This window comes from Oculina patagonica, chromosome 1 (assembly GCF_052425735.1).
Source record: "Oculina patagonica isolate OP01 chromosome 1, crgOcupat, whole genome shotgun sequence".
NCBI lineage: Eukaryota > Metazoa > Cnidaria > Anthozoa > Scleractinia > Oculinidae > Oculina > Oculina patagonica.
In genome coordinates, this window is record NC_135758.1 from 38,828,422 (window position 1) to 38,852,975 (window position 24,554).

Genomic DNA, 24,554 nt, shown 5'->3' on the forward strand with positions numbered 1-24,554 from the left:
ACAATACCGCCTGAAGGCCGCGTGAGCCCATGGGAATTCTGGTAGAAAGCGTTTTGCTTTTACATGCAAATGTTTTAAGCCAAAAGGCGGTCTCCCTGATTTTCAATTATACGTTTTATTGTTCTAAACTTTAGATAAATGCTTTTTTCATCCGATCGTGAGGTGACAGAGTGGCGACGCACGAGATTAAAGAAAAGAAGTAAAAAAGCACGGCTATCTTAATCCATAACCTCTACTAACTATGCTTAATCTTAGGAAAGAAAAAGCAAAATGTTGAAAGATATGATTGAGTAGGAAGTACTGTATTTTCCATATATACATTTTTTTTTTTTTTTTTAATTAAATGGATTTTCCAAATCAAGCTCGAGACGTAAAGGTTGCGCCTACCGAGAGTACTCGTTCCACTTGACTAGTAGGTTTGGTTTGCTTTAATAAAAAATTCGGTCAGACGCTCTTTATATCACCTAGCAACGTACTCAATTGTCGGATTCGGTCGGATTCTATACGTAGGAGGTCGTTTGTACGAAAGTTAGCCGATTTCATACGTCATCTTCGGTCGTAAACGAGCAACAACCTTGATCCCAGTCTCTCTCTCCGTTTCTTCCCGCGTTGGGATCGAGGTTGAACGCGCGAGACTTCGAAGCATGCGTAATTTGCGTAAATCAGTGAGACAGTGACAAAACAATCGCTAATCAAAACGGATGAAAGTCGAGTCGGTATTCAGATCGGTGTAATTTTCATGCGACAAATTCAATGTGACAATTTTTTATAAGTTGTAAAAAACAGTTGTGCGAATATCCTCTAGGTTTAGAACGGTAAAGAAGTTCATCTAGAGTGGTCGTTCCTTGAAGGAAGAACGCTGCAATGGCATCAAATATGCTGGCCGCTGCCAGCTTACAGTGGCCCGTGTGCTACAATCATTTAGAGAAGCGCGCAGATTTTAAATGCTTTGATTGTAAATATGGTAAGTTCTTTGTCTGTTTACTCATAGTAAATTTATTCCGGAACAGGATGTTCACTTAAACCAACTGCTTTACTTGGAATAATGGAACACTTTGTTTTGACCTCACTTGCTCATGTGTCAAAATATCACACGTGAGTGAAATAAAAACTGCTGTGCACAGCATAAAAGGGAGCTTTCTCCATCCGGTAATGGAATTTTGATATTACTGCGGTTTGTTTGAAAATTTTTATCAAGTACAAGCTATTGTAGTTTGGCTGATACTGTGTTCAATATTTTTTGAAGGGAGAAAAATGTCACGTTTATTTTCCATGGGAGAGAGGTTTAGGTTAAGGTGTAGGGAGGGTTGCATGTACTGATGTAGTTTGCAAGACGGCAGGAGTATTTTGCAGAATGCAGGATGATGGTCAGCGGGTGATTTGATGGCGATAAGCTTTCACTTCAGTTTGCTTACGCCATAGTTAGTAACTATGCTTGTCTTAGCTTTTATTTGTTGCTTAGGGCATTATTCTGCATTCTGCGTAATATTGCAGGATTCGGCCACTCAAAGAGTTAATGGAGTTGAAGTGCAAGTCAGAAAGCTTGTCACCAGTAGTTTGATTTGTTATTGTGTTCCAAGGGAAAACCAGTCAGGCTTGAGATGAAATATAAATAGTAAACCTTTACTAACAATTAGTGGTTTGATCTACCATCTGATTGGCTGCAGCACAACTGATGTGTTAAAGTTACATCAGTGTTCATGCTTTTTGGATTTACACAGTAACAAAGCTTACTATGCTATTTGAGTTCAAGAGATCATTGCAATGCAGGGTTTCATTAGGATCGGAGATCGGAGAATCCCTCTACACGTAGAATTCCCGCAATCAAAGGCCTGTAACTATTTTTATAAAGATGTGGAACCGTAAATCATTCTCCGGTTACTAACCCTGGCAATGCAATGCAATAAGACCAGTAAATCAGTGTTTTAGTGAGATGTAAAACCAAGGAAAATGACTTTTGGTCCAAGTTATCCAGAGGCTCGAGAAATCTAAATTCCACCATATATAGGGGGTTCTTGTCTTTTTTGCTCAAATGCCTCTATTAAATATCGTAACACCATAATCAAAGTAATTCCTGTGGTCAATCCCAAAAGACATAGACAATCAAGTGAACCAATCGTAACTCAAAGCAAATAAGTGTGGCTGCCATCAAGCACGGGAAAACATTGTGAGCTAGTAACGATTGGGTTTGGTTTTACTTCTGATTGGTAGAGATAGTGGCATGGGATTTATAAACCAATCATCAAGCGTTGTAAGGCAAATTAAAGCTAATGTGAATTACTTTTGACACTCAAGTTAAGGCTGCTCTATTGAGGCCTTATGTGTCCAATGGGCGAAAAGGATCGATAATGATGATTACACTGTAAATGTCAGATTATTAATTTTCATCTTGCAGAGAGTGTTATTCATCTGTGCCCGCAGTGTAACATTCAAGTTCATAGTCTTGATGTCTTCAGGGCTCACAGAGTTGAGCCACTAGAACTGAAGGTAAACTATTTCTTTGAGTTTGTTCTTTAGATAAATGTTTCAGCTGCATAATCAGCGCTTGATTGCACCACTTGACTATTTTAGACACTACAAAATTTCATGTGATGTAATTATTGCATGGAAAACACAAACGTACATTTTATATAGCCAAGTTCACGTTAACTGAAGCAATAAGTGTAGGGTTTGAATAAAGTGCCGTCAGGTCATTCAGGACAAGTAGTTTTTTTCTGCTGGGTAAGTGACTATTCATTGTCTCCGCTTGCGTGATGGACAATGTTGCAGGCAAGTCGTCTGCCGACTAAATAATTTGTAATAAAACAGTAAACTAAAATAACATGCAACTGCCCTGGGCAAGCAAAATTGTCTAAAGGTCAAGCTGGAATTCAATTTTTTTTTAGCCCAGAAGTGAGGGAAGATATTATGTTTATTTCTATCAAATATTACTCAATCCTTAAATAGGGAAGAGAAAGAAGACTATCCCAGGATGTCAGTGACATCGAAAAGTAAGTGTACAAGCTTTCAAGATGTAGTACAAGGGATTTCATGGCAAATGTCTTTAGAAATACATAGTTAGTTAAATAAGAGGTTCACCATTACAGGAGCAATGTAATTGGGTAAAGTGGTGTAGGCCAAAGTGTCCCATCTTGCGAAAGCGTATCTGAGTGTCAGTCAGAAAATAATAAGGGCTATCAGTATTTAAGTCTGTTCCCCCTAGGATAGAAGGCTGGTCCGCTGGTACTCAGTTATACACTATCCCAGCCATGGTTCAAACTGTTATAGTTTGCACGGTCATGAATGGAGACTGGGACTTGCTCACGTGCTAATGTCATGTGAGCTCTTGCATCAGTTCTTTTTCGGTGTAGTTGTTGTTTAGCCTCCCTGTCTGTCTTACAAAAAGACAGACACTATAAACTACTATAAACTTGTTCATAGTGTTAACACAGTCAGTAAACAATCAGTGAAATACAAGTTTGCCTTGTTCCTAGGTTGATAGAGGTGGAACGAGAGCTTCTTCAAAGTGTCCTGACAAAGTTAAAATATACAGAACAAGAAGAGCAGGTATGCATTTTAGATGATTTATGACATAAAAATGTTAACGGTTGGGTTAGCCCCAAAAATTTTTTTAATCTCTATATAAAATCGGGCGTGTTTAAAACACGAAATGGCGAAACGACGAAACGGCGAAAAAGCGAAATGACGAAATGGCAAAATGTTAAGATAAATACACGTAAATAATATAGTTTGGTTTCCTTTTGAACTTCAAGGTAGTTCTGTTTACATGTCTAGACTGAATTATTTCAAGGGAACATTTCAATGTTCTGGCCCAGGAATATAATGAATACTTGTCACTTATCACAACGCCAAATCGAACGTATTGCTGAAAGGTTGCAGCACACCAGGATATTTTTTCATTTAGTACTTGCCAAGTTGCCTATCAGTATCTGCACTGCACTACAGAGCTTACATTGTATCAAAGGACTGATATAGACATCGAACGTTAATTCGTTTCTGTGCAAAGAACGTTTGCCACTGATATCGTGTATGAACTTTATCGCAAAGTAGGTTTGGTTTTGTTAATCCATTTCTTGTGAATGTTAGAGCTCAAAGCATTACTTCATAGCCAAGACTCGGTGGCAAATACGAGATAAACAAATTATGATTTTCTTCCGATGTCTAAACGAAACGCCAACATCTCGATCAAGAATGTCCTAGGCGTTAACAGCGCCCTGTTAACAGGAAGAGACTGGAATCCAAATTACCCATAGGTTCGTGATGGGTCTACGTGATGGAAAATTTGTGATTGCAGTTTCTTTTATTTTTCGAGACTTATCCACAAGGATAAATTCGGCAAAATATGAAAATTCCAGTACAACGGTAATATCGTATAATTAACTTTGGCTTTTATCTTCAGTATCATTTAGTCATTTCGCCATTTCGCCGTTTGGCCATTTCGCCATTTCGCCATTTCGTGTTTTAAACACGCCCTATAAAATCGTAAGGTGGCTTGTTATGGTTTAAATCACTACCTGCTGTTGGAATTATGTCACAGCTACATGCACTCCAATAATTGTAAAGGCTTTTCCAGTGGACAAATCGAGGTTGCCACAACATGACAATTTGTTGCCATAGCAATGTAAAGGAGGTCAAACAGCATTTGTCTTATCAGCATTAGTACCAGGTATACAAATTTTGAAAATGATATGCCAGTAGGGCTCAGAGGTTTGTTGGCTCCAAAGAGCCTGAGATTGAGTAATGCCTTAATTTTTTACTGATATTTCTTTTTTAATTTTCTCTAAGGAAACTCTTAGCCATTTGATCCACCTTCAAAATGCATCGAAAAAGAGAATGGTGGAACTAAAGGATTGTGAAGCAAAAGTCGAGAAAGCTTTTGGCTACCTGGCAAAGGTACTGTTAAACAGTCAGTGAAAGTAAAGTATTTAAAACATTTTTTTTTTGCTTTAAATTCTATGGAATGAATGCAATTTAAGCAAATGAGCACAAATGAATGCAAAAGCTAGTGAACGCAATACAGAAACAGAAATGATGAGCTGTGCGTAGTGCAGGTGCTGGAAGGAAAGTGCTTTACTTCTGGCACGTGCGCTTTTCACCACTTGTATATTGCATGCTCGCTTAGTTTTATGTTCGTACCCATGAAATTTAAAGCAAAACATTGACTGCTCACAGTCTTTAGCTTACATGTACTTTTGACTCATTGCGTGCATATAGGTGTCGACCATGATCACCCAGTGCAGCTCACCTGTCGAGGGTTTGAGTGACAATGAAACTTTGAAAGATCCAGCTATTGAAAGCGCTGTGGAACAACCCAGTGCTCCTGCCCAGGGCTCATCTGATCAGCCCTGTGAGAGGCCTCCTCAGGAGCCTGTAGGTGGAGATGAAAAGGTTCCCACCAAGGAGCCCCTTATTAAATTAAGTCTCCCTGAAGAGATGAAAGGTACAGTATATTACTTTTCACTATAATTTGTTATGTTTAAAGTGCATTTTATCGTCACTCGTAAATTATTTTAGATCCTTCAGATTGCCTTATCACTCAGACACTTATTTAGAAAACAGATCATGCTTATTCTGTTTAATCAGTTTTGCTAGCTTCCCGTTAATTGCTGGATTGTCTTTGAAATTCTACAGATCACCTACAAGTCAGAAATCACTTCAAGGCACCTAACAATGAATTCTGTCCCTCTCATACATGAACATGTACATTGTCCACTACACTGATTACAAAAAATCTTATTTTAAGTCCAAATTTAAATTTAGAGTCCTACAGTGAAAGATCCTAAGTGGCAGCCAACACTATGGAACACTTGGCCATCAAAAATTAGAAACTATTAGCAATTCAGTGTTAGTTTTTAAAATATTTATTAAAAGAAATTTTAAACTTTCCTTTTTGGAGATGAATTTTAAATACAATTTGGTATTTCCATTAGTTCTGATGTTATGGTACAGTGTAATCTAATGACAATGGAAATAAAAGAAAGGAGAATACCAGTAAATTATGTATGATTTTATTTTGTTTTAGATAAAGAGGTATTTCCAGTTTGTGTGACTGGATCACTGACCAGAAGTGGATCCTTCTGGATTGCAAAGATAGGTGAAGCAGAAGAGGAGAAACAGAGGCAAATACAAGCTACAATCAAGTATGACTGCTGCTGTTCTTATTAATTTTTGCTCCGCTTTGAGCACCTGGTTTGCATCTGATATACATAATAAAGATTAAGTACCATATTTAATATTTGATTAAGCACCCAACCTCGAATACGCGCCCACTTTAAATAAGCGTCCACCCTGAAGGTATGGAATGTTGATAAGCGCCCACCCCCATCCCCCCCCCCCCAAAAAAAAAAAAAAAAAAAAAAAAAACACTGAATGACACATGAGGAGTTCTCTGGCTTAGAATCTGTAAACTTCATTTTCAGTACTGCTAAGAGACCTACCCAAAGACTGAGTTTTCTTCATGTTTTACAGAAACTACCAATGAACAGTTAAAATTCTGCTTTGGTACATCTTAAGGTTATGTTCTTATTAATTGTTTTGTTGCAAAAAGTAAACAACTTACTACTTGTTAAAAATGATGAGAATCTAATAAGCACGTCACCCAGCCTTAAATGAGCACCCACCTCGAATAAGTGCCCGGGACTCTCAAGGACCAAAAATATAATAAGCTTCCAGGGCACTTAATCAGATACTTGATTGTAGGAGAAGCCACGAGCCAAGCGGCCCACACTGCCGGAGCTTATCCCGGTTTCCGTAGCATTAAGCGGCTAGGAATATTTCTACTCCCCCTGAATGGGATGCTAGTCCATTGCAGGGTTCCCCCCAGCATTATGTTGCCGGTACCCATTTATACACCCGGGTGGAGAGAGGCACTATGAGAGTAAAGTGTCTTGCCCAAGAACACAACCCAAGTGACCCCGGCCGGGGCTCGAACTTGGACCGCTCGATCCGTAGTCCAACGCACTAACCATTAGGCCACCACGCCTCCCACTGAATTGTAGACATTGTAGCAAGTGTCATGCAAAAACTATTTGCAAAAACAGAAGTAAGCTCACATGCAAATGTAATTGCAACCACTTGCAGTTTACTATATTGAGCCACCTTAAAAGGTACACATGTACATTGTGTTATTTTATAGTTATGGATTTTTTTTTTTATAGAAATCATTACTTCAAAATTGGTGGGTTTGGCAACCCTGTTGTTGCAAAAGAGGGAGTGTTTTGTGCAGCCTACCACAGAAAGACGAAAGAGCTGTGCCGAACCAGAGTTGAACTGGTTACAAATTCAGGCATGGTAAGTAAAGTGTCACATACTGGTAGGTTGTACATTTTGTGAGATAAAGTACAATGTTTATCCTTAGAAATAATTTCCAGTTGCTGATGCCTACACACATACTTCAAAACGCTTTGAAACCCCTGTTTGGCTTGCAAATTCTTTCTAAATCAATGCCTGGATTTTCTGAATACCCTTAAACTCTCTGTAATTTTAGATAATTTTACCTTGAATCAAGGGTCGTATAGGTCATAGAAAACATGGAAAGTACTGAAATTTAATTGTGACACTTTCCAGGACCGGAAAGTCCTAAAAAAGGACATTAGCTGGTCCTGGAAAAATGTGGAAATCTGTTTAACTCAAGTAACAATAATTATTGAATTCTCAGACTAACATTTAAAAAAATGTATGGCAGACAGTTATAATTAGATCTTGGGAGTAGTAAAAGCCTTTTTTAGGGTTAATGCAAATTTTGGAGTCCTACAAAAATTGATCCAAGTCCTGGAAAAGTCCTGAAAATTGTTTGTGAAAAAGGGTCTGAACCCTGTAGGATGCAATTGAGATAAAAGTTCTGTGTCTCTTTCCTGCCATACTCCCACTTAACTTTTGCTACATGTATTGTGGTGAACTAAACTAGGCTGTTAGGAGATTGATATTACATTGTTGATGGCCCTGTTTCTTGTTTGGTCAATTCTGAGAACATTGTCCTATTACATGTAGATAAGGCTGCGTTACCTGGACTTAGGGACCGTTGATGAAGTATCTCAATCCAGTCTCTGTGAGCTGTCAATAGATGTTGTGGATGCTCCATTTCAGGTATCGTTTTACTGCACTCCTTTATCATGGGCGTGTTTCTGGTAATGCATCAGGTTGTAATGCAGTAATTATAGGACACTTATACGGCGCTGTGTGGGAGGCGCGGTGGCCTAATGGTTAGCACGCTCGCCTCCGAGTCGAATGGCCCGGGTTCGAGGCCTGGCCGGGGCGCTGCGTTGTGTTCTTGGGCAAGACACTTTACTCTCACAGTGCCTCTCTCCACCCAGGTGTATAAATGGGTACCAGCGAATTTACTGCTGGGGGGTAACCCTGCGATGGGCTAGCATCCCATCCAGGGGAGAGTAGCAATACTCTCAGTCGCCTAATGCTACAGAAACAGGGATAAGCTCCGGCCTGCATGGGCCACTAAGCTTGAAGCAAACTGTCTTTACCTTTATCCGGCGCTACTAAAAGCGTATGCGGTCCTTTTTTTTGCCTTGTTTACTCAGTGGGTTTCCAATTTACTAAGATTGGAAGGATAATTGACATGTTTTCAAAAAAATACTCATCAGATCTGCCATTTATTAATGGCATGAATTATTTTATTAATGACATAATAACTTCGTGCATGCTACTAATGACGACTGAGATTTGCAACGAAATGTAAAAAATAACAAAGCCAGAATTTCAACTGGGGCGTTTCCTTGGAAAGTCCAAGTAATAAGCTACAATGCTTATAGTTCTTTTTTTTTTGCAGGCATTGGAGTGCTGTTTACTTCCCGATCCGGACACACAGCTTCCATACGAGGTAATGGTGTTTTTTGTTGTGTGTTATTCAGTAACCTCCACATACAGTGAAACCTCGATTTAACGAAGTGCTAAGGGACTGGAGAAATTTGTTCATTTTATCAAGGGTTCGTTTTATCGAAAACCTCGATATAACAAATTTGCGGAAAAACAACCATCTTTATTATTTAAAACAACTAAAATGCTTGTTATATCGAGATATAATAAATAATTGGTTTTCACGCTGTGACGTTTCACTACCCAGTATTTAATGATCTGAACTGTCTGAATGACTGTCAAAAATTATATTAAATTTTTGTGCTTTAATGTTTAATTTCCACGTAGGTATGGACATACATTTGTGTGTCTTTGAAGTTGTTTTCCTGTTAGGGTTTAAGTGTTTTCATCCTTGTTGGTCTGTTTTACATTAATCTTTTGTCGCATGTTAACTGAAATTCGTTATATCGAGGTATGTTTTACGTTTGGGCTTCCGGATTGTGTTCGTTATAACAAGGATTTCGTTATATCGAGGTTCGTTATATTGAGGTTCTGTTCCATACATTTTACTGTAACTTTGGTCAGGCTGAAAGATATCATCCGTTCTACCGAGGACTTTGTTATATACAGGTTCGTTAAATCGAGGTTCCACTGTATATGTACATGTAACTATGAACTCAGATTGCATTGAGACAGGTACAGGAAGGGAAAATTGCATCAAGTTGTGGAAGGAACAGATTAAAATGAAAAGTGTTTGAATCCCAAACCATGGATAAAGTTGGTGAAAAAGCCTGCTTCTTTAAAAGAGAACACATTTTGAACATGTCTGATAGAACCACTCTCTATCACTTTTGTACTTTATTTGCTTGCCTGGTTTTTATCGAGTTAAAATGGTGTTGGATGCAAGTCAGCATTTACACCATAATAAGCGCATTCATTTGACACTTATGGTTTGCACTTATCAGGCAAAGTGGTGTTTTAAAGATTTGACCTTTAACAAGCTTTTGGTGGCTTCTGTGGTAGGGCAGGTATGTTTTTAATTATAGTGAAATCTTGATCTCTCAAACAGCCAATGGAAACAAGAATTGGTCCAAAAATTTAAAGGGACTATGTTATGGATTTTAACAGATTTTTGAACAGCCAAAATTCATATTTGTGTCGTAGGAAACTTAAAAATAATGGTCCATTTTTATTAACAATATTTATTGCTATTTTAGAGCACTTAAACTGTTTAAAAGCGTGTTTGGCTGCAGATGGCTCGGATGGAAACGGATTGCAATTTGAAAATGTTAGCCAATGTTTTCAAGTTGCCGATTATTGATTTCTATCCCCAATTAGCATAACCACACTGACCTACTATTGGTAATCACGCAATCTGATTGGCTACACAGGTGCCTACTATTGATCCGTAGAAGGCTCTCGGAGCGCGCGCTTAGTCTTCGCTGAATTTTATCAATCAAAACATTCAATAAATCAACCCTAGCTATATTTTGTGTTTAATAGGTCGGTCAGTGGGTTAGCAACACAAGGCCGCCGGTCTACCGGCTGATAGTGCCGGGGCCGCCCCGCCAACAGCGGTAGAAACCCGAGGCCGTCTAATTGTTAAATATAGGTTACATGTATATCTGCAGTTAAATGTTTAAAGATAATGTTTTTCCAGTGACATAGTCCCTTTAATACGAGTTCCAAAAATTGGATGTAAAACTGTAGTGTTCAACTTTAGTTTGTGAAAAAAAAAAACAAGAAAAATTACTTTAGCCATTTTGGCTAGTGAAAGTCCAAAATCTACTAGCCAAAACTGCATTTCTACTAGCCTTTGGCTAGTTGGCTACCGTTAGTTTCGAGCCCTGCGGAGTGATGGCTTTGCGATCGAATTGCACGTGCACGTAAGGTTTTGTTTGGAAACAGTCATTTGAGAAAACTTTGGTGTTCAAAACCGTAGTACATGTATTGTTCATGTTGCATTTTAAAAAAATCATTTGAAAGAACTTTGTTGTTCAAAGCACTGGTATTGTTGAAGTTGTGTTTTGAAAAAGTCATTTGAGAGAGCATTTTTGTTCAAAGCACTAAATAAATATATAAGTTTCCGTTACCTTGTACATGTGATAAAGATTTGTAGGATACATGTACATCTTACAAAAGGCTCAAGGCATATTTATTAATTCTGTTATGTTACATTGCTTCCTTTCTTCAATGTCGCTAATGATTATATAAACTAAGTGAATTGCCAGCATCATATCTTTTTACATCTGAAAATGTGAAAATTCGAAACATTCCTATGACCTTCCGTTCCGTTCTTCTATTATTATTATTCTTATAACTCACTTCGCAGCACTTAACTTGCTCTCAGCAACTCCTAGTACCATAATTTATAGTGTCCATGGCTTTTGTGTCACCTAACAGGTCACAGATAAGAAGGGTGTTGTCTTGCATCACGTGTTGTTGGGCTCATGTGGTGACAATCCAGTTCTTATCAACAGAGAAGTTGCCAAGTTAGGTAAGTCATAGTCGAGTCTAGTGAAATTGGTGCCAATCTTTAGGAAAAAAGTGGACTGACGGCATATCTACTGCCAGTTTTTAACTTCAGGTTTTGTATCATGGAATGGCCAGGGGCATCTCTACAATGCGGGACATTAATGATGGGACACTCAGCACATTTCTGTGCCAAATGACTGCTAACCCCCCTCCCCTCAAGCAATGTTGAGAATTGACCATATCACACTGTCACCAAGATCAGGACATATATGTCTGTCAACATTGCTTGGGGGAAGGGGGGGGGGGGTTAAGAAATGAACAAGAAGAGTGTCAAACCCGTTTTTGAATACAAAAAGGTTATTTGACATGATTAAGAGATCGCCTTCATAAGTTTCCCAAGTCTTTTTGACCTCCATTGAGATGGGATAGACTTGCCTGTTTTTTTTTTTTTTTGTTAGATGGGACACCATATATGGTCCATAACAGGTTGCAAGACACACAGTTTACAACTACCCATGTTTAAAATGATAATAAACTTGGGTGGACTAAAGGCTCCATTAGAAAGAATACCTTACGTCTTGCTTAATACTGTGTATGTAAGCCTGTACTCAAACTCAAACACCCTGTGCTCGTGCGCAACACACTAAACTTGATGAATTTAACCTGGGTACCAACCCAGGTTTTAGAAGACAAGTACATGAAGGTGAAGCCATTTATCTCCTCCCGAGAAACCTAAAACCTAAGGAAGTATGCACCTCTCAGAAGGCTTCACAGGACTGGCTGATAAGACAAAAAGCCATATAAGAAACAATTACCCTAGCCCTTAAAGGTACTGTGGTGGAAGGCGCGGTGGCCTGATGGTTAGCGCACTCGACTCCGAGTCGAACGGCCCGGGTTCGAGGCCTGGCCGGGGCGCTGCGTTGTGTTCTTGGGCAAGACACTTTACTCTCACAGTGTCTCTCTCCACCCAGGTGTATAGATGGGTACCGGCGAATTTACTGCTGGGGGGTAACCCTGTGATGGACTAGCATCCCATCCAGGGGGGAGTAGCAATACTCCTTAAGTCGCTTAATGCTACGGAAACCGGAATAAGCTCCGGCTGTATGGGCCTCATGGCTCAGAGACAGACTTTACTTTACTTAAAGGTACTGTGTCAGAGATTGTAGCCATATTTAGGCATCGGAAATGACCATTAAATTTGGCAAAATATAAAAATAACCTCTTAACACAGTGAAGAAACATTTCAATCACGCAGAAAATACAAAAGAGGGTATGATGCCCAAGAGTGACGAATATCAAAACAGATTAGAGCATGGGCTTTTAAAATATTTTGGGTTGAACAGTTTTCAAAGTTAGTTTCGTTTGCTTGTAACTTTAAGTTATAACGCCTGGGAGATACATTTGGTTGTAGTGGAGCTATGGTTTTGTCATTTGAATGCATAGGAGTAATTTCTTTGCGAACATTAAGTTTCATAGCAAGTATTTGGCAAAACTAAAAAAAAATAAACTTAACTCAGCCGTGACACAGTCCCTTTAAGACAACATGATACAGGGAACAAATGAAATTGCAGGTTCCGAAACAGGTGCGTAGTTTCTGAAGGCCTTTCATTAGCCTTTCTGCGAAAAAATCAGGAATCAACAATAATGGAATGATGATACCATTATCTCTCATTCCAGTCATGATGAGTATTTATATTTAACATTGCTAAAGTTTGAACTCACTTCTTGCTTTTTATGTTCCAGTGGAAGCCCAAAAGCAAGCTTTAGAGGTGAGAATTTGTTCTTTCTTAAATCTCCTAAAATTTTTGTACTTATTTTTACGTTGACATTAGATTTGAAAAAAACTTGAATGTTCTTTTTTTTCATTGGCAATGATTTATTTACTCATGACTCTAAGGACATCCAGCAAGTGGGTAGTGTTAAAATTTCAAAATTATCCATTGATATTTGATTTTAAAGTGAAAATCAAAACTTAAGATGTTGAAATTAACATTTAACTATTTTGTTTGTTGCATGAATATTTGAATGCATTTCTCTGTATCAACACTTAATAAGCTCTTTCCATTTGAGCTACATTAAAGAAGAACTTTCTTTTAATCTAATGGTAATGTAAACAAAACGTCTTTAAGAGGGTGTGATCGAAACATTGAAATTTATGGTCATTGTCTTCAGGATCGCCCTCTTCAACCCAAAGCAGAGAAAACAGAAACTGTGGAAGTTGCTAGTAGGGAAGAAGGAGACAGCTCTAAATCTCAGGCAGTAGAAACAGCGACACCAGGCAACCCTGCTCAAGAGGTGGACACCAAGGTTAGCGCACCTGAGGAAGAGGAGGCATCTGCAAAGACAGTGACAGAGATAAGTGTTACTGCAGATGAAGTTGTTGTTGGCTATGACAAAATTGAAGTTAGTGCCGAGGAGAGTGATCATGCAAGTGAAGACAAGCCTGCCCTTCGTGCTGAAGCAGCAGAGTTTGTTCCAGTTTCTCCTGAGAGCGAGTCTCTCTTGAAAGAGATTCCGCCCCACACCACTTTTGAACAGAAGAATGTCCCTGGTATTTTGCACCTCCCTGTGCAAGATACCCCAGTCAACCCAGTGCTTGCACCTGCCATTGAGCAATTTAACAATGCATTGCCAGATACTAAGTTGCCTGTTGGCTGCGTGGATTTCGCAACATATAGTCATATCCTAACCAAATGCTCATTGAATATGATTTGCGAGGACGACTTAGCAATGGCGCGTTTTGTGATGATCAGATCTGATATCAGGAGGATTGTTGAAGCAATGAAGTTCAATGTGTGGTGTTCCAATTCCTATGGCAACAGAAGGTTAAATCGTGTGTTCAACGATGCTGCTAACAAAGACAGGGGCGCTGTTTTCCTCTTGTTCGCAGGAATGAAAAGTTCTTTGTTTTGTGGAATGGCTGAGATGCTTTCAGCCGTTGATCCCAAAAAGAGTTGTCCTATGTTGAATGAGCCATTTAAATTTGGAAGCAAGATGATGGGGAGATGTGAGATCAAGTGGATCTATTCTAACAACGTCCACTTTGGAGATGTAATCACACCCACTTGTGGTTTTGCTAGAAGGTATCTTGAGGAAGCTAATGACGGATATGAAATTGCAAATAAGCTTGGGCAGGTCATTGTTAAAGTTTTTGACTCAAGCTCAAGTGGCAATTTTCAATCAATTCTACAGCAAGCTTTGAAATCTCACCAGTCTTATCTCCATGATCCACAAGAAAATGGAGAAAGCTTTGATGCAGAGCCCTCATGGGGTAATCCGGAGCCCTTGTGGAGTACTCCTGAACCCAGTGAAGGGTTGCCAGCATCACAGGAAGATTGGGACAAGGAGGCAAGTACATACATGTACGATGTAGCTGCCCATACTGTATTTTAAATGCCTTGATTAATGTGAATACGTATTTTTGACTACTGTAAGTAGGAGTGGATGGGAAAATATTTGGATTGCACTCATATTCTGTTCACTTCTATAGCATACAGACCAAAGTATTGAGAGTAGTCTGTACCGTGAACTGGAGCCAAATATTTTTACATTTTGCTCATTAACGGCAACTTCACAAAACAAACGAACAAACAAACTTAAATTCCAACTTTCAAGCAGCTCTCAAATTTTGCCCTCTAGGGTAGTTGCATGCTTGTCGTAGTTCATATATTTATTTTTTGAAATGGGCAGACAACTTGCCTCGCGTAATAAGAATAAAAAGTAACGAAGAAAAGTTAAAGAATAAAAAGTTAAGAATAAAAAGTTAAGAATAAAAAGAATAAAAAGAATAAAAAGAATAAAAAAGAATAAAAAGAATAAAGAATAAAAAGTTAAGAATAAAAAGTTAAAAGAAAAAAAAAAAGTTAAAAAGTTAAGAATAAAAAGTTAAGAATAAAAAGTTTTCCCTGTAGGAAAATCTACTTGTCCCATGCATACAACCAGACGGCACATGGAAGTTGTGTCAATTTCTGGTGCATGCTGCAATGCTTGAGTGGTAAATTAATACTTGCGTCTAGGGACATACAGTTTTTTCCATGCCACTTCATGACAACCTGACTGCCCGATATGCAGCAGCTTACATTTGAAACTTTTAAATTTAAATGTAATGAAATCAGAATACTGTAAGCAAAAACCTAAAAAAGAGATAAACTTGCTTTTCTATTTTGTTTTCTTTCCAGATTGTGGAGAGCTTGAAAGCTCGCGAGGTTTATGAAAGCAGCGTGCAAGAAGGACCGCAAGACAATGCTCCACGTGAGAAACAAGAAACAGATTTCTCTGTTGTGCCTGAAGTCGATGAGCATGTTTCCACGGAAGAAACAAGCAGTAACATTCCACCTGAAAAGGAAGAAACAAATTTGTCTGCTGTTTCTGAAGTTGATACACATGTATCCGTGGAAGGTAGAAGCTCGCCTGCTGCTGCTACATCATCTGTTATAAGTGATGCTCAAGTTCAGAAAGTTAATTCTAGCAAAGACATTGTGCCAAGTGGTGGCGACAGTGAAAAAGATGTTGAAGAGGCCATTAGTAAAGTGGTTGATGCTCATCACCAAGATGAAACAATTGTGGTTTCGGAACTGCAACCAGGCTTTGAACATGAGGAAAAAGTCCAAGGCGCTGATCAAGGTATTCTTCCTGTTAGTTCAAAAGAAGGTGAAGGCCCTGTTGAGTCCAGTGTACCAAGCTCACAGGAGGTGAAAGCTGAAGGGTCAGCACTGGAAAGTGAAGCCTGTAAAGAGAGCTTGCATAACATGGACAATGAAAGGTCAGCTACAAATGAAGGACAGCCTAGGGGACAAATCTCACAAGAAATGGAAGCTGACTGGTCAGTGCCAAAGCAAAGACACGATAGTGTACCAAGCTTGAAGGAAATGGAAACTGAAGGTTCGGCACTAAAGAAAAGTCAAGCTAGTGCACCAAGCTCTCATAAAATTGAAGCTGAAGGGTCAGTGGCAAAGGAAAGACTGGCTAGTGTACCAAGCTCGCGGGAATTGGAGGCTGAATGGTCAGCACCTAAGGAAGGAAAGGAGGATCAGGACAGTATGTACGCTGGTAGTGAGAGTGACTGGGAGAGTGGACTGGCAGACAGTGTATCTATTTCCGATGTTTATGCAACACAATTCGTAGGTACTGTATCTAAATCCGCAAAGGATGACAATAGTTCAAAGGATGCTCAGAATACTTTTAGTGGTAGAAGTAATTCACCATGTGGTAGTACAGTAGATGTGCAGAAGGAAGCTTCTGTTGATGTTACGCAAGTTTCAGCCGTTGAGCATGAATGCCGTGACTCTTCCGATGAGGCAGTTCATGTTGCTAGTAAATCACAACAAGAATTAAGTGAAACAATAAATATTAACCAGGATGATAAAAAACTTGAGCCTCATACGTGCAACTCGTCAGGAGTTGAGGCTATTGAAGATAATCATGGTGGTGATGGTGGGGAAGCCCTCCTTGATCCATGCGCAGGAGACAAAGTCTGTGATGGCAGCGAAATTGTTGCCACCGACACAGGTAGGGAAGATATAGTGATATGATTTCAAATTGTATCAAAAGGTATCATTACAGAGAATTGTAGTAACATTTTTAGGATAAAAGGGTCAAACTGCTTCCAGGAACGTCTCCAGTGTTAAAAATTGGTACATTTAAATTATATGATAAATGTCCCTAATAGGCCATTACCAAAATGCCTTTCCAAGATTCCTCTGTTTCAAAACGAGCCCTGGTGCCAGACTTCCAGACAGAAATGACTTTTACTTTACACATTTCTTGTCTTGCAAATGTTAAAAAAAATGTAAATGTTGTTTATAGTCGTCATGCACTTAGCTTCGTGATAGCTAGTTTGCAGGCATGCCACTGAAACAGAGGAAACAAATATTCTAAGTGAACACAACATGATTAAAAATCCCATATGAAATGTTGTGAACCAGGACTTGTTTTGAAACAGATGTAAAAGGTAACTCGGAAATGGCTTATTACTTGAATACAGTGAAAACCCCGACATGACAAACTCCTTTGTAAAGAATTTCTTGGTTTAACCAATGATATTCTTCAGCTCAGTAAAATGTGTGGAGCAAATCCTCGTTATATTAACGAATCAGCGTGAACACATTTTTCTAGTACTTTGGCAATTCGTTATATAGGGGCTTCACTGTACAATAACCTGCCAATAGTGCTCCTTTTTTTCTATTACTCATTCCAATTTAAGTCTACTTGCATCCATTTATCCTTTCCGTTGTTCATTTAACCTGTGCTGTACAGAAATACTGCATTGTGACCTTGGCGTAATGGGAGTGAGCTTTAGTCAGCTGATTTATTGGAGAATAATGCCCGAGGCTAAAAGATTGTCCGAAAAATGAACTGCTGGCCGAGAAATGAAGCTTCAAAGGCAGCTGTTAAGTTTTGAGGAAAATCTTTCAGCCAAGGATATTATATCCTCCGATATGCCAAGAAGTCAGAGAGGTCATTAGCCTCCGATTAATTTTCTTTTTCAACACGCTTTATGACTGCAAAAAGGGAAAAAAATTACAGTGATAACTATTGCGTTCTTATTGTGATTGATTGGTTAACATATCCTTACACCATGTTTTGAATGAAAGGCAACTTTGTTTGTTTTGTATTTTAATAAAATCAGGCGACGGATAACAAATCGTAGTATTGTCTGATAACCATTGTCTGATTACTACATGATGCGTTTTATCCAATGAGAACGCACGGAAATTAATCAGTCAATTGTAAATGTAGTTAGTGGCTGCTTAGTTTTTCTCTTGATACCATAACGAGCTGTCTTTATAGGGGGACCTTCTACACTAGAAGATAAGGGACAAGTAAATGGCGAGGCTGGAGTCAAACACGATCCTGTTTCGGTTGACCTGCTGGCTCAAGAGGTTCTCTCCCATGAAAGCTCAGAGCTGTCTGATGATGATGATGATGATTTGCCAGTAGAAATAGGTTAGAACACCAGAGGATTGCTACATTAATCATAGTTAACTTCATCGGTGCGATTTCTTTTATCTGTAACACAAAAACAACTTATTTATGTAGTTAAGTGTTGCTGGGTTGTGACCACATGACAAGGCGGCCATGTTAGTGGACAAAACAAAAAAAGCTTAGTTTCCAGCGGAGGTAAACGCTTTGTTCTTGTCGACAAGCATGGGCGCTGTGACGTCAGCTGCATCCCAGCAATGGTGTTTCTGACTTTTTTGTTTCACAAACTTGCTTTAGACTAAGAGCAGGAATACTTGTAGTGCGAATGCGCCAGTTTCACGCTGCCATCTTTGCTGCTCTTTTTTGTGTCCTGATGTCAGTTATGTGGAATTTTGAAAATTCTTCATTTCAGCCTTTTGCTGATTGAAATCTATAAAAATCCAGCATGCCATGTAGGCACATAAATGTACAGTGTAAGTGCATAAAGATATTCTACGATAAACCTTTTCTTATTTAATATGTTCGCCGCTGGTTTATTCATTTCACACTCATTTCTAGGCAAGGAGCACTGGATTGAACCTCAAGAGAGTGTGTCCAGTAGTGGCACTTTCTGGGCTCGTGTTGTTAGGACCAGTAAGGAAGAAACAGGCTTTGTGAATGCTATGAAACGAATGGGGTTAGTGCTACGCTTGTATTGTTTCCCACTAAATTACACCAGTTTAGTTTTCATTGAGTACTTTCAAATTAAAGGAGAAGTTCACTCCAGAATGGTCATTTATTTTCTTTACGCCAGAAAAAAAGTTTATACATTCTTCATAGTGGCTTTTGTTTGTCAAAATGCCTGTTTGTGCATCTCCATTTTGCTCAAACAGAGATCAAAGAAATACAAAAAACAAGGAGTTTTGACTATTAAAATTCTCCCGCCAAACTTCAGGCTGAGCTCTTTGACGTCACGCATACATTACCAGCTCCAAGATGGCGGCGTTCAGTTGTCGAGTTTGGGGAAAGATTTCGTAGGGTTATAGCGCACGTTGGACGCTGAAATTTTGGTGAAAAACATATCTTTGTATAAACTTTTTATTGGCGTAAAGAAAATAAATGGCCATTCTGGAGTGAACTTCTCCTTTAAATAAAGAGGTACGCTATGTGGCTGTAGCACAAGTAGACTCGACCTGATGTTGACAGGCGTCTCACATATTTCGAATGAAGTTTGTGTAATATAATCAAGAGGCTAAGAATCAAGAATCATTCTAGCGGCGACCACAATACTGCAGTGGGCTACAATGACATTTCCTTGCCAAAGTAATCATACTTGATGGATCAAACGATCCAGAATCCAAATTTATCAGTTAAGTGGCCTGAGGGGATAAACAATTTGCGAGTATGCTTTATAAAGTAGTAAAGTAAAAACCCGCGAGTAACAACCTAACATTTAAGAACCAGTTAGGCTAAAATTTTTCAATTAGACCCCCTTTTTGCCTCCGTGTCACGTAACTGATTACGTGACACGGAGGATATGCGGTGGGTGAAGTTTGTCGGCTCCTTTGTAAGAATTTAGGAATGCACTGCTTTATGAAAGGGACGGGGATGCTCGTCGGAAATTTTAAAAAGATAACAAAAAATTTACATCTGTATATTTCTTGGTGTGCAGCCCTAAACGTGACCATTATGACTAAAAATATTGGCGTTTGCCCGGAACACCCTTAGTGAGACCAAAAATCCGACATTTACACCCCTAAGCGAGACGACGAACATCTCCGCCCCTTTCATACGCGAGCCCCCCCCCCCCCCCCAAGATTTCTTCAGAAATGTTTTACCTACCTAAATGGAAGTTAGAGTATGCCAAAGAAGGCGACAGATGAATAAAAATATCATTAAAATTTATTGCTCTTCTTTGGACGTGAACTGCGCGAAATTTATTGGATATTGTTAAGCAAAACAAGCCGGGCTCTAGATCCTCTAGAAACGTTTCGAGGTAAGCCACATTTTAGCCACAAACTGAAGACATAGCATTTCACTTTTGTTCTCTTAAATCGAAATTAGCAGCGAATTTGAAAGACTTACTTTGGAATGTAAATTGTAATAATCTGACCAAATTAAATGGCATTGCGTAAATAGTCTCAATATTTCAAGGTTTGTCGGCTTTGTCAGCCTTTCAGAATGTTTTGTTAGTCGGAGAAAAGACTATGATTTGGAAATATGAACGAAATGGTATTTTTGTTCATTTACGAAGAAGTCAATAATGAAAGAAAACACTACACTTTCACTTTACCTGCTTTACCGATGTTGCGTGCATTTGTAACTGCCGTAAGCGGCGACGAGTCTTGTACCCCGTAGAACACAAGGCAAAAATACTCCCGGGCCGTTAGAAAGTACTAATTCAAAGAATAAACGAAAGAGACAGATCATATTTGATGAGATGTATTAGATCTTGTAAACAGAAATTTTTACTTTCTTTAAATTAATACAAAGGGTCGGTGTAAATAATACAAGACAGTTTAACCTGACGTCACGCAGTAAGATAACGCAATTTTTGTCTGTTGCAGAGGAACACAAAACCCTGTGCAGAAGAAATAAACAATACATATACTTACATATTCAATATCGTATATCTGATATAACGCAACTCTGGCAAATTTCTTTAAAATATATTTAAGATAATCGCTTCTAGTTCCTTCATCATTTGAATGTGACACGGAGGCTGCCCAAAGGGCCTTTCATTATAAGAACATCTTTAGCCTTTAATTTGAAAACAAAATAAGATAAGTCAACGATCTGGATCTTCTTTGGAGATACTTATCCTAGGAGCCTTATTACTCCATTTTCAATGAAATTATGAAAAAATATTATTGAGCAATCAAATAAATAAACATAAAATGTTATGCAAATTTCAAAGAAGGAAAAGGCCGAATACCGCTAAAAATTCTATAAGTAGCAATGTAAAATCTTCTTCAGAAAATAAGAACCTATTACGAACCTCAATTGCCTAAATTTGCGTTTATTACTCTATGTAAAAACTTGATTAGGCTGACCTGGAAAAATAAGGTTCTTACTCACGGGTTTTTATTGTATTCTGTTTTGTTAATAGAGTTCCCATTCCACTGTTACTTTAAATTGTAAACTGTAAAGAGAGATATATTTTCCTGAGTAATTAGGAATCCACAAAGCTTGGGCAAATTAAGCCCATATATGTTTCAGTTAGTAATATAAAAGCAGTTTGTTCACCAGTGGAGGTTATATGACCAGCTGTTATTTTTTTCATCAGGGCTCACATTGTAGCCAAACAAAAACTCCTTGATCCAGGCGGAATTCACATTTATAAGCAATGTGCTGTGAAAGGATGGGACGGCTACTGGTACAGAGCTCTTGTAGAGAAGATCTTGGATAAAGGGAAGGTGAGTAGGTGATCATTAGCCCCGTGTAGCTGAAGGTTGTTGTCTCACCTCCTAAGGGTTCACGCATTATGTTCCTAAGATTGAGTATTTCTGACGCCATAAAAAATCAAGAAATCCAAGATGGCGGATCGAAAATGAGATCATGACGTAATTCCCTTGTAATGTGACGTCGTCATCTCATGTTGGGGGTCTTAAAAGCAATCTTTGGACGGGCATGTTCAATCGTGGAGGGGGCAAGGGGGGGGGGGGGGGGCTGGGGGGAGGAGGGAATTCCTCTTCCCCCACCAAACAAGCCGTCTGAATAGGGCTAAGATCAGAGCTTTATTTCTGGCTTACCGTAAACCCCAAAACAATGTTTAATTTTATACATTGCTGATTTTTAGATTGATATCAGACTGCTGGACCTGGGTGAGCTTTGGCAGGTTCACCAAAAAGAACTGCGAGTTCTTGACGACGAGTTTTATGCGTCACCTCCAGCGCAGGTCAGTGATGAAGACAACAGCTTTTTTTTTCTGGGTTCGTCCACTTTTTTAAGTGAAATCTATACAGACCTGATATCCGGCTCTCTCTAAACATTCTCTGTTTTACCTTCTTTTTTTTTCTTTTTTTTTTTCAAAGCGAAAATTTTTTGTTTACAACACAAACGTACTAATGCTTACAAATTAGACATTTCTTACAATACTTCAGACACGGTACTAACACTTACTATGGTTACAATATTTACGATACTTATGATTTTCTAGAGATGCACTTGCAATTGATCAAGCTGTCAATTGTCGAAAATATTAACGGAACTAAGTACAATTATCATAAATAACGGTCGGTTGAACGGTGGCTCATAACAGGCTTATTCACGTCACTGTATCATCATGTTAACAGTTTATTGTAGAGGGGTGTCATTAGTGAGTTTAAACTTGTTTGTAAACCTAATTTATTTCTACTTTCTTACCACAGGCTTTTGAGTGCACTTTATGTTACGAAAACCCAAACAGCAAAAAGGTATGAGTCATTTTCGTATTACATGTATGTCCAGACTATTGTTAGATCGGAGTCGATGAAGGTATCAGGGCAAGGAAACCTTTTTCCGCCCTAAGGTATCTTAGGGTACATTTTTCGAAACGGTGCGTACACTAAATTGCCTTATTTTTGTGTTGTGTTGATTTTCTTCTTCTTCTTTTCAGGAGAAGAGTCGAACTTCCAAGCTTGTTAAGAAAAAGAAAAAGATTCGAGTTGTTGTGGTAAGTTTGTTTTCTCGTTTTGTGATAACTGATGGCTTACGTGCAGTGAAACGTTTTGAAGCTGTGGTTAAAATCGACTAAAAGTTATTTACTTTTTGCATTTCCTCTTTGCACAGAAAAGTTACAGTCGGGATGGCACAGTCGGAGTTCAAGTCCTTTCCTAAGGAGGCTTAATGGTAAAAACAAATAATTACTTATTACTTCTTTAGCTTAAACAAGCTCATTAGGACACTTTGCTGAAGTACTAAGATGTACGCTACGAAAAAGTGCTTATCAGGTATTCGTGAAAAGTTTTCATTTTGTGAGCTTTTGAGTTTTGAGACTGTTCAAAGCATTCATGTAATTGACAAAACAGCGGTTTTCACTTGAGTATCAAAAGTAATTTGCATTTGCTTCAGCTCTGCATTGCTACGGTTAGTGACTGGTTCAAACATCTCGCGCCATTTTCAATCTAATCAGAAGCAAAAACAAATCCAAACGCGCCCCTTTCGCGCACTTTTTCCCGTGCTTTGCGCCGGCTAGATGTATTTACAAAGAGTTTTGCTTGGTTCAGTGGATTGACTGAGTCTTTTGTGATTGGCCAGAGTAATAACAGTGGTTTTGATTGTACGACATTCGATGGAAAGTCGCTATGCGTGTGAGTTGGATTTTATTTTAAATTCTTCCGAACTTCCTTTCGTGTTTGCATCGGGTGAATGTGGACTTACGCATTATTCCCGCGTATTTTTGAGACAAAGCTCCTTTTAACTACAGGCCTAACTGCATTTGTTCTGTTTTCTTTCAGATCATTGTACAGAGTTAAAGTTACGATGGTTTTCATGTTGTGTTTGTAAAGCATTGTTCCAGTTGACCATGCAGAAATCGGTCATTTTTTTAACGTTAAGACATTGGTCAAATTTGTAAAATTCTCATTAAATGAAAACTGTTTGATCTTTCAAAGAAACCACAAAATGTACAGACTGCATTGATAAAGTTATATATATTGTTTACATATACGCAGTCATGGTATTTAATAAATATATTGTTTGTACATTTTCTTTCACTGGGCTGATGATAGATCTTTTAAATTTACTCGGTTTCATTAATTTCTACGGAAGCCTAGAAGTTTTCTTTGCCCTGTCAAGTCTCAGATAAGAGGGTTTAAAAAAGGACTACTAAAACAAGCTTGGGCCAGAAAGGGTAAAAAGAGTACTGAAAAGTAACGTTGGATAAGATCGCAGCAGACTGCAGCATCCCAATGAAAGAATATATTTTATTAACTCGTGTTTTTTTTTTCTGGACGTTACTTTATTTATTCGTGAAATATTTTCCATAAACGAAAAGAACCAAACTAAATCTTCGGCCAGGATTTTCAGTTTAGTGCTAATCCAGGAAACTCTTGCTAAGCTACTCCCGTAATCACGTAGTCTTGTGGCGTCATGCTGACGTCATGCGCTGTTGAAAGTGCTTGTGTTATCCTTTTATTAAGCCCGGGCCAAACGAGGAGGGGATGAGAGTTCAAACTCGCACTCTCGTTTGGCATGGAACTCTCATACACTCACATCGACTTTCATGCGCTCTCATTGACTTTGAACGTGCTCAAATTTTTCTTGAGAGTCGATGAGAGTTTTCTCTCGTTTGGCCCGAATCTATGAGAGTTGACGAAAACTCTTGAGAGTCAACTCTTATCCTCGTTTGGCCCTGGCTTTAAACAATAGGAGTCGGAAGCTCTTCGTGT

At 38.7% G+C, this 24,554-nt stretch overlaps 1 protein-coding gene across 1 annotated transcript; it reads left to right on the plus strand.

The window, feature by feature from the left end:
* Positions 1–679: 679 nt before the first annotated feature.
* On the plus strand, positions 680–23,832 carry LOC144629867 (uncharacterized). The gene is made up of 23 exons (XM_078488111.1): positions 680–964; positions 2,396–2,487; positions 2,947–2,990; positions 3,474–3,546; positions 4,786–4,893; positions 5,215–5,440; positions 6,023–6,140; positions 7,158–7,290; positions 7,990–8,085; positions 8,783–8,833; positions 9,774–9,836; positions 11,212–11,305; positions 13,027–13,052; positions 13,456–14,631; positions 15,462–16,791; positions 18,073–18,228; positions 18,763–18,880; positions 21,470–21,599; positions 21,983–22,081; positions 22,554–22,598; positions 22,781–22,837; positions 22,954–23,013; positions 23,622–23,832. The coding sequence occupies exons 1-22, from the start codon at positions 865–867 to the stop codon at positions 22,999–23,001; spliced, it is 4,383 nt and encodes a 1,460-aa protein (XP_078344237.1). The 5' UTR covers positions 680–864; the 3' UTR covers positions 23,002–23,013; positions 23,622–23,832.
* The last annotated feature ends 722 nt before the right edge of the window (positions 23,833–24,554 follow it).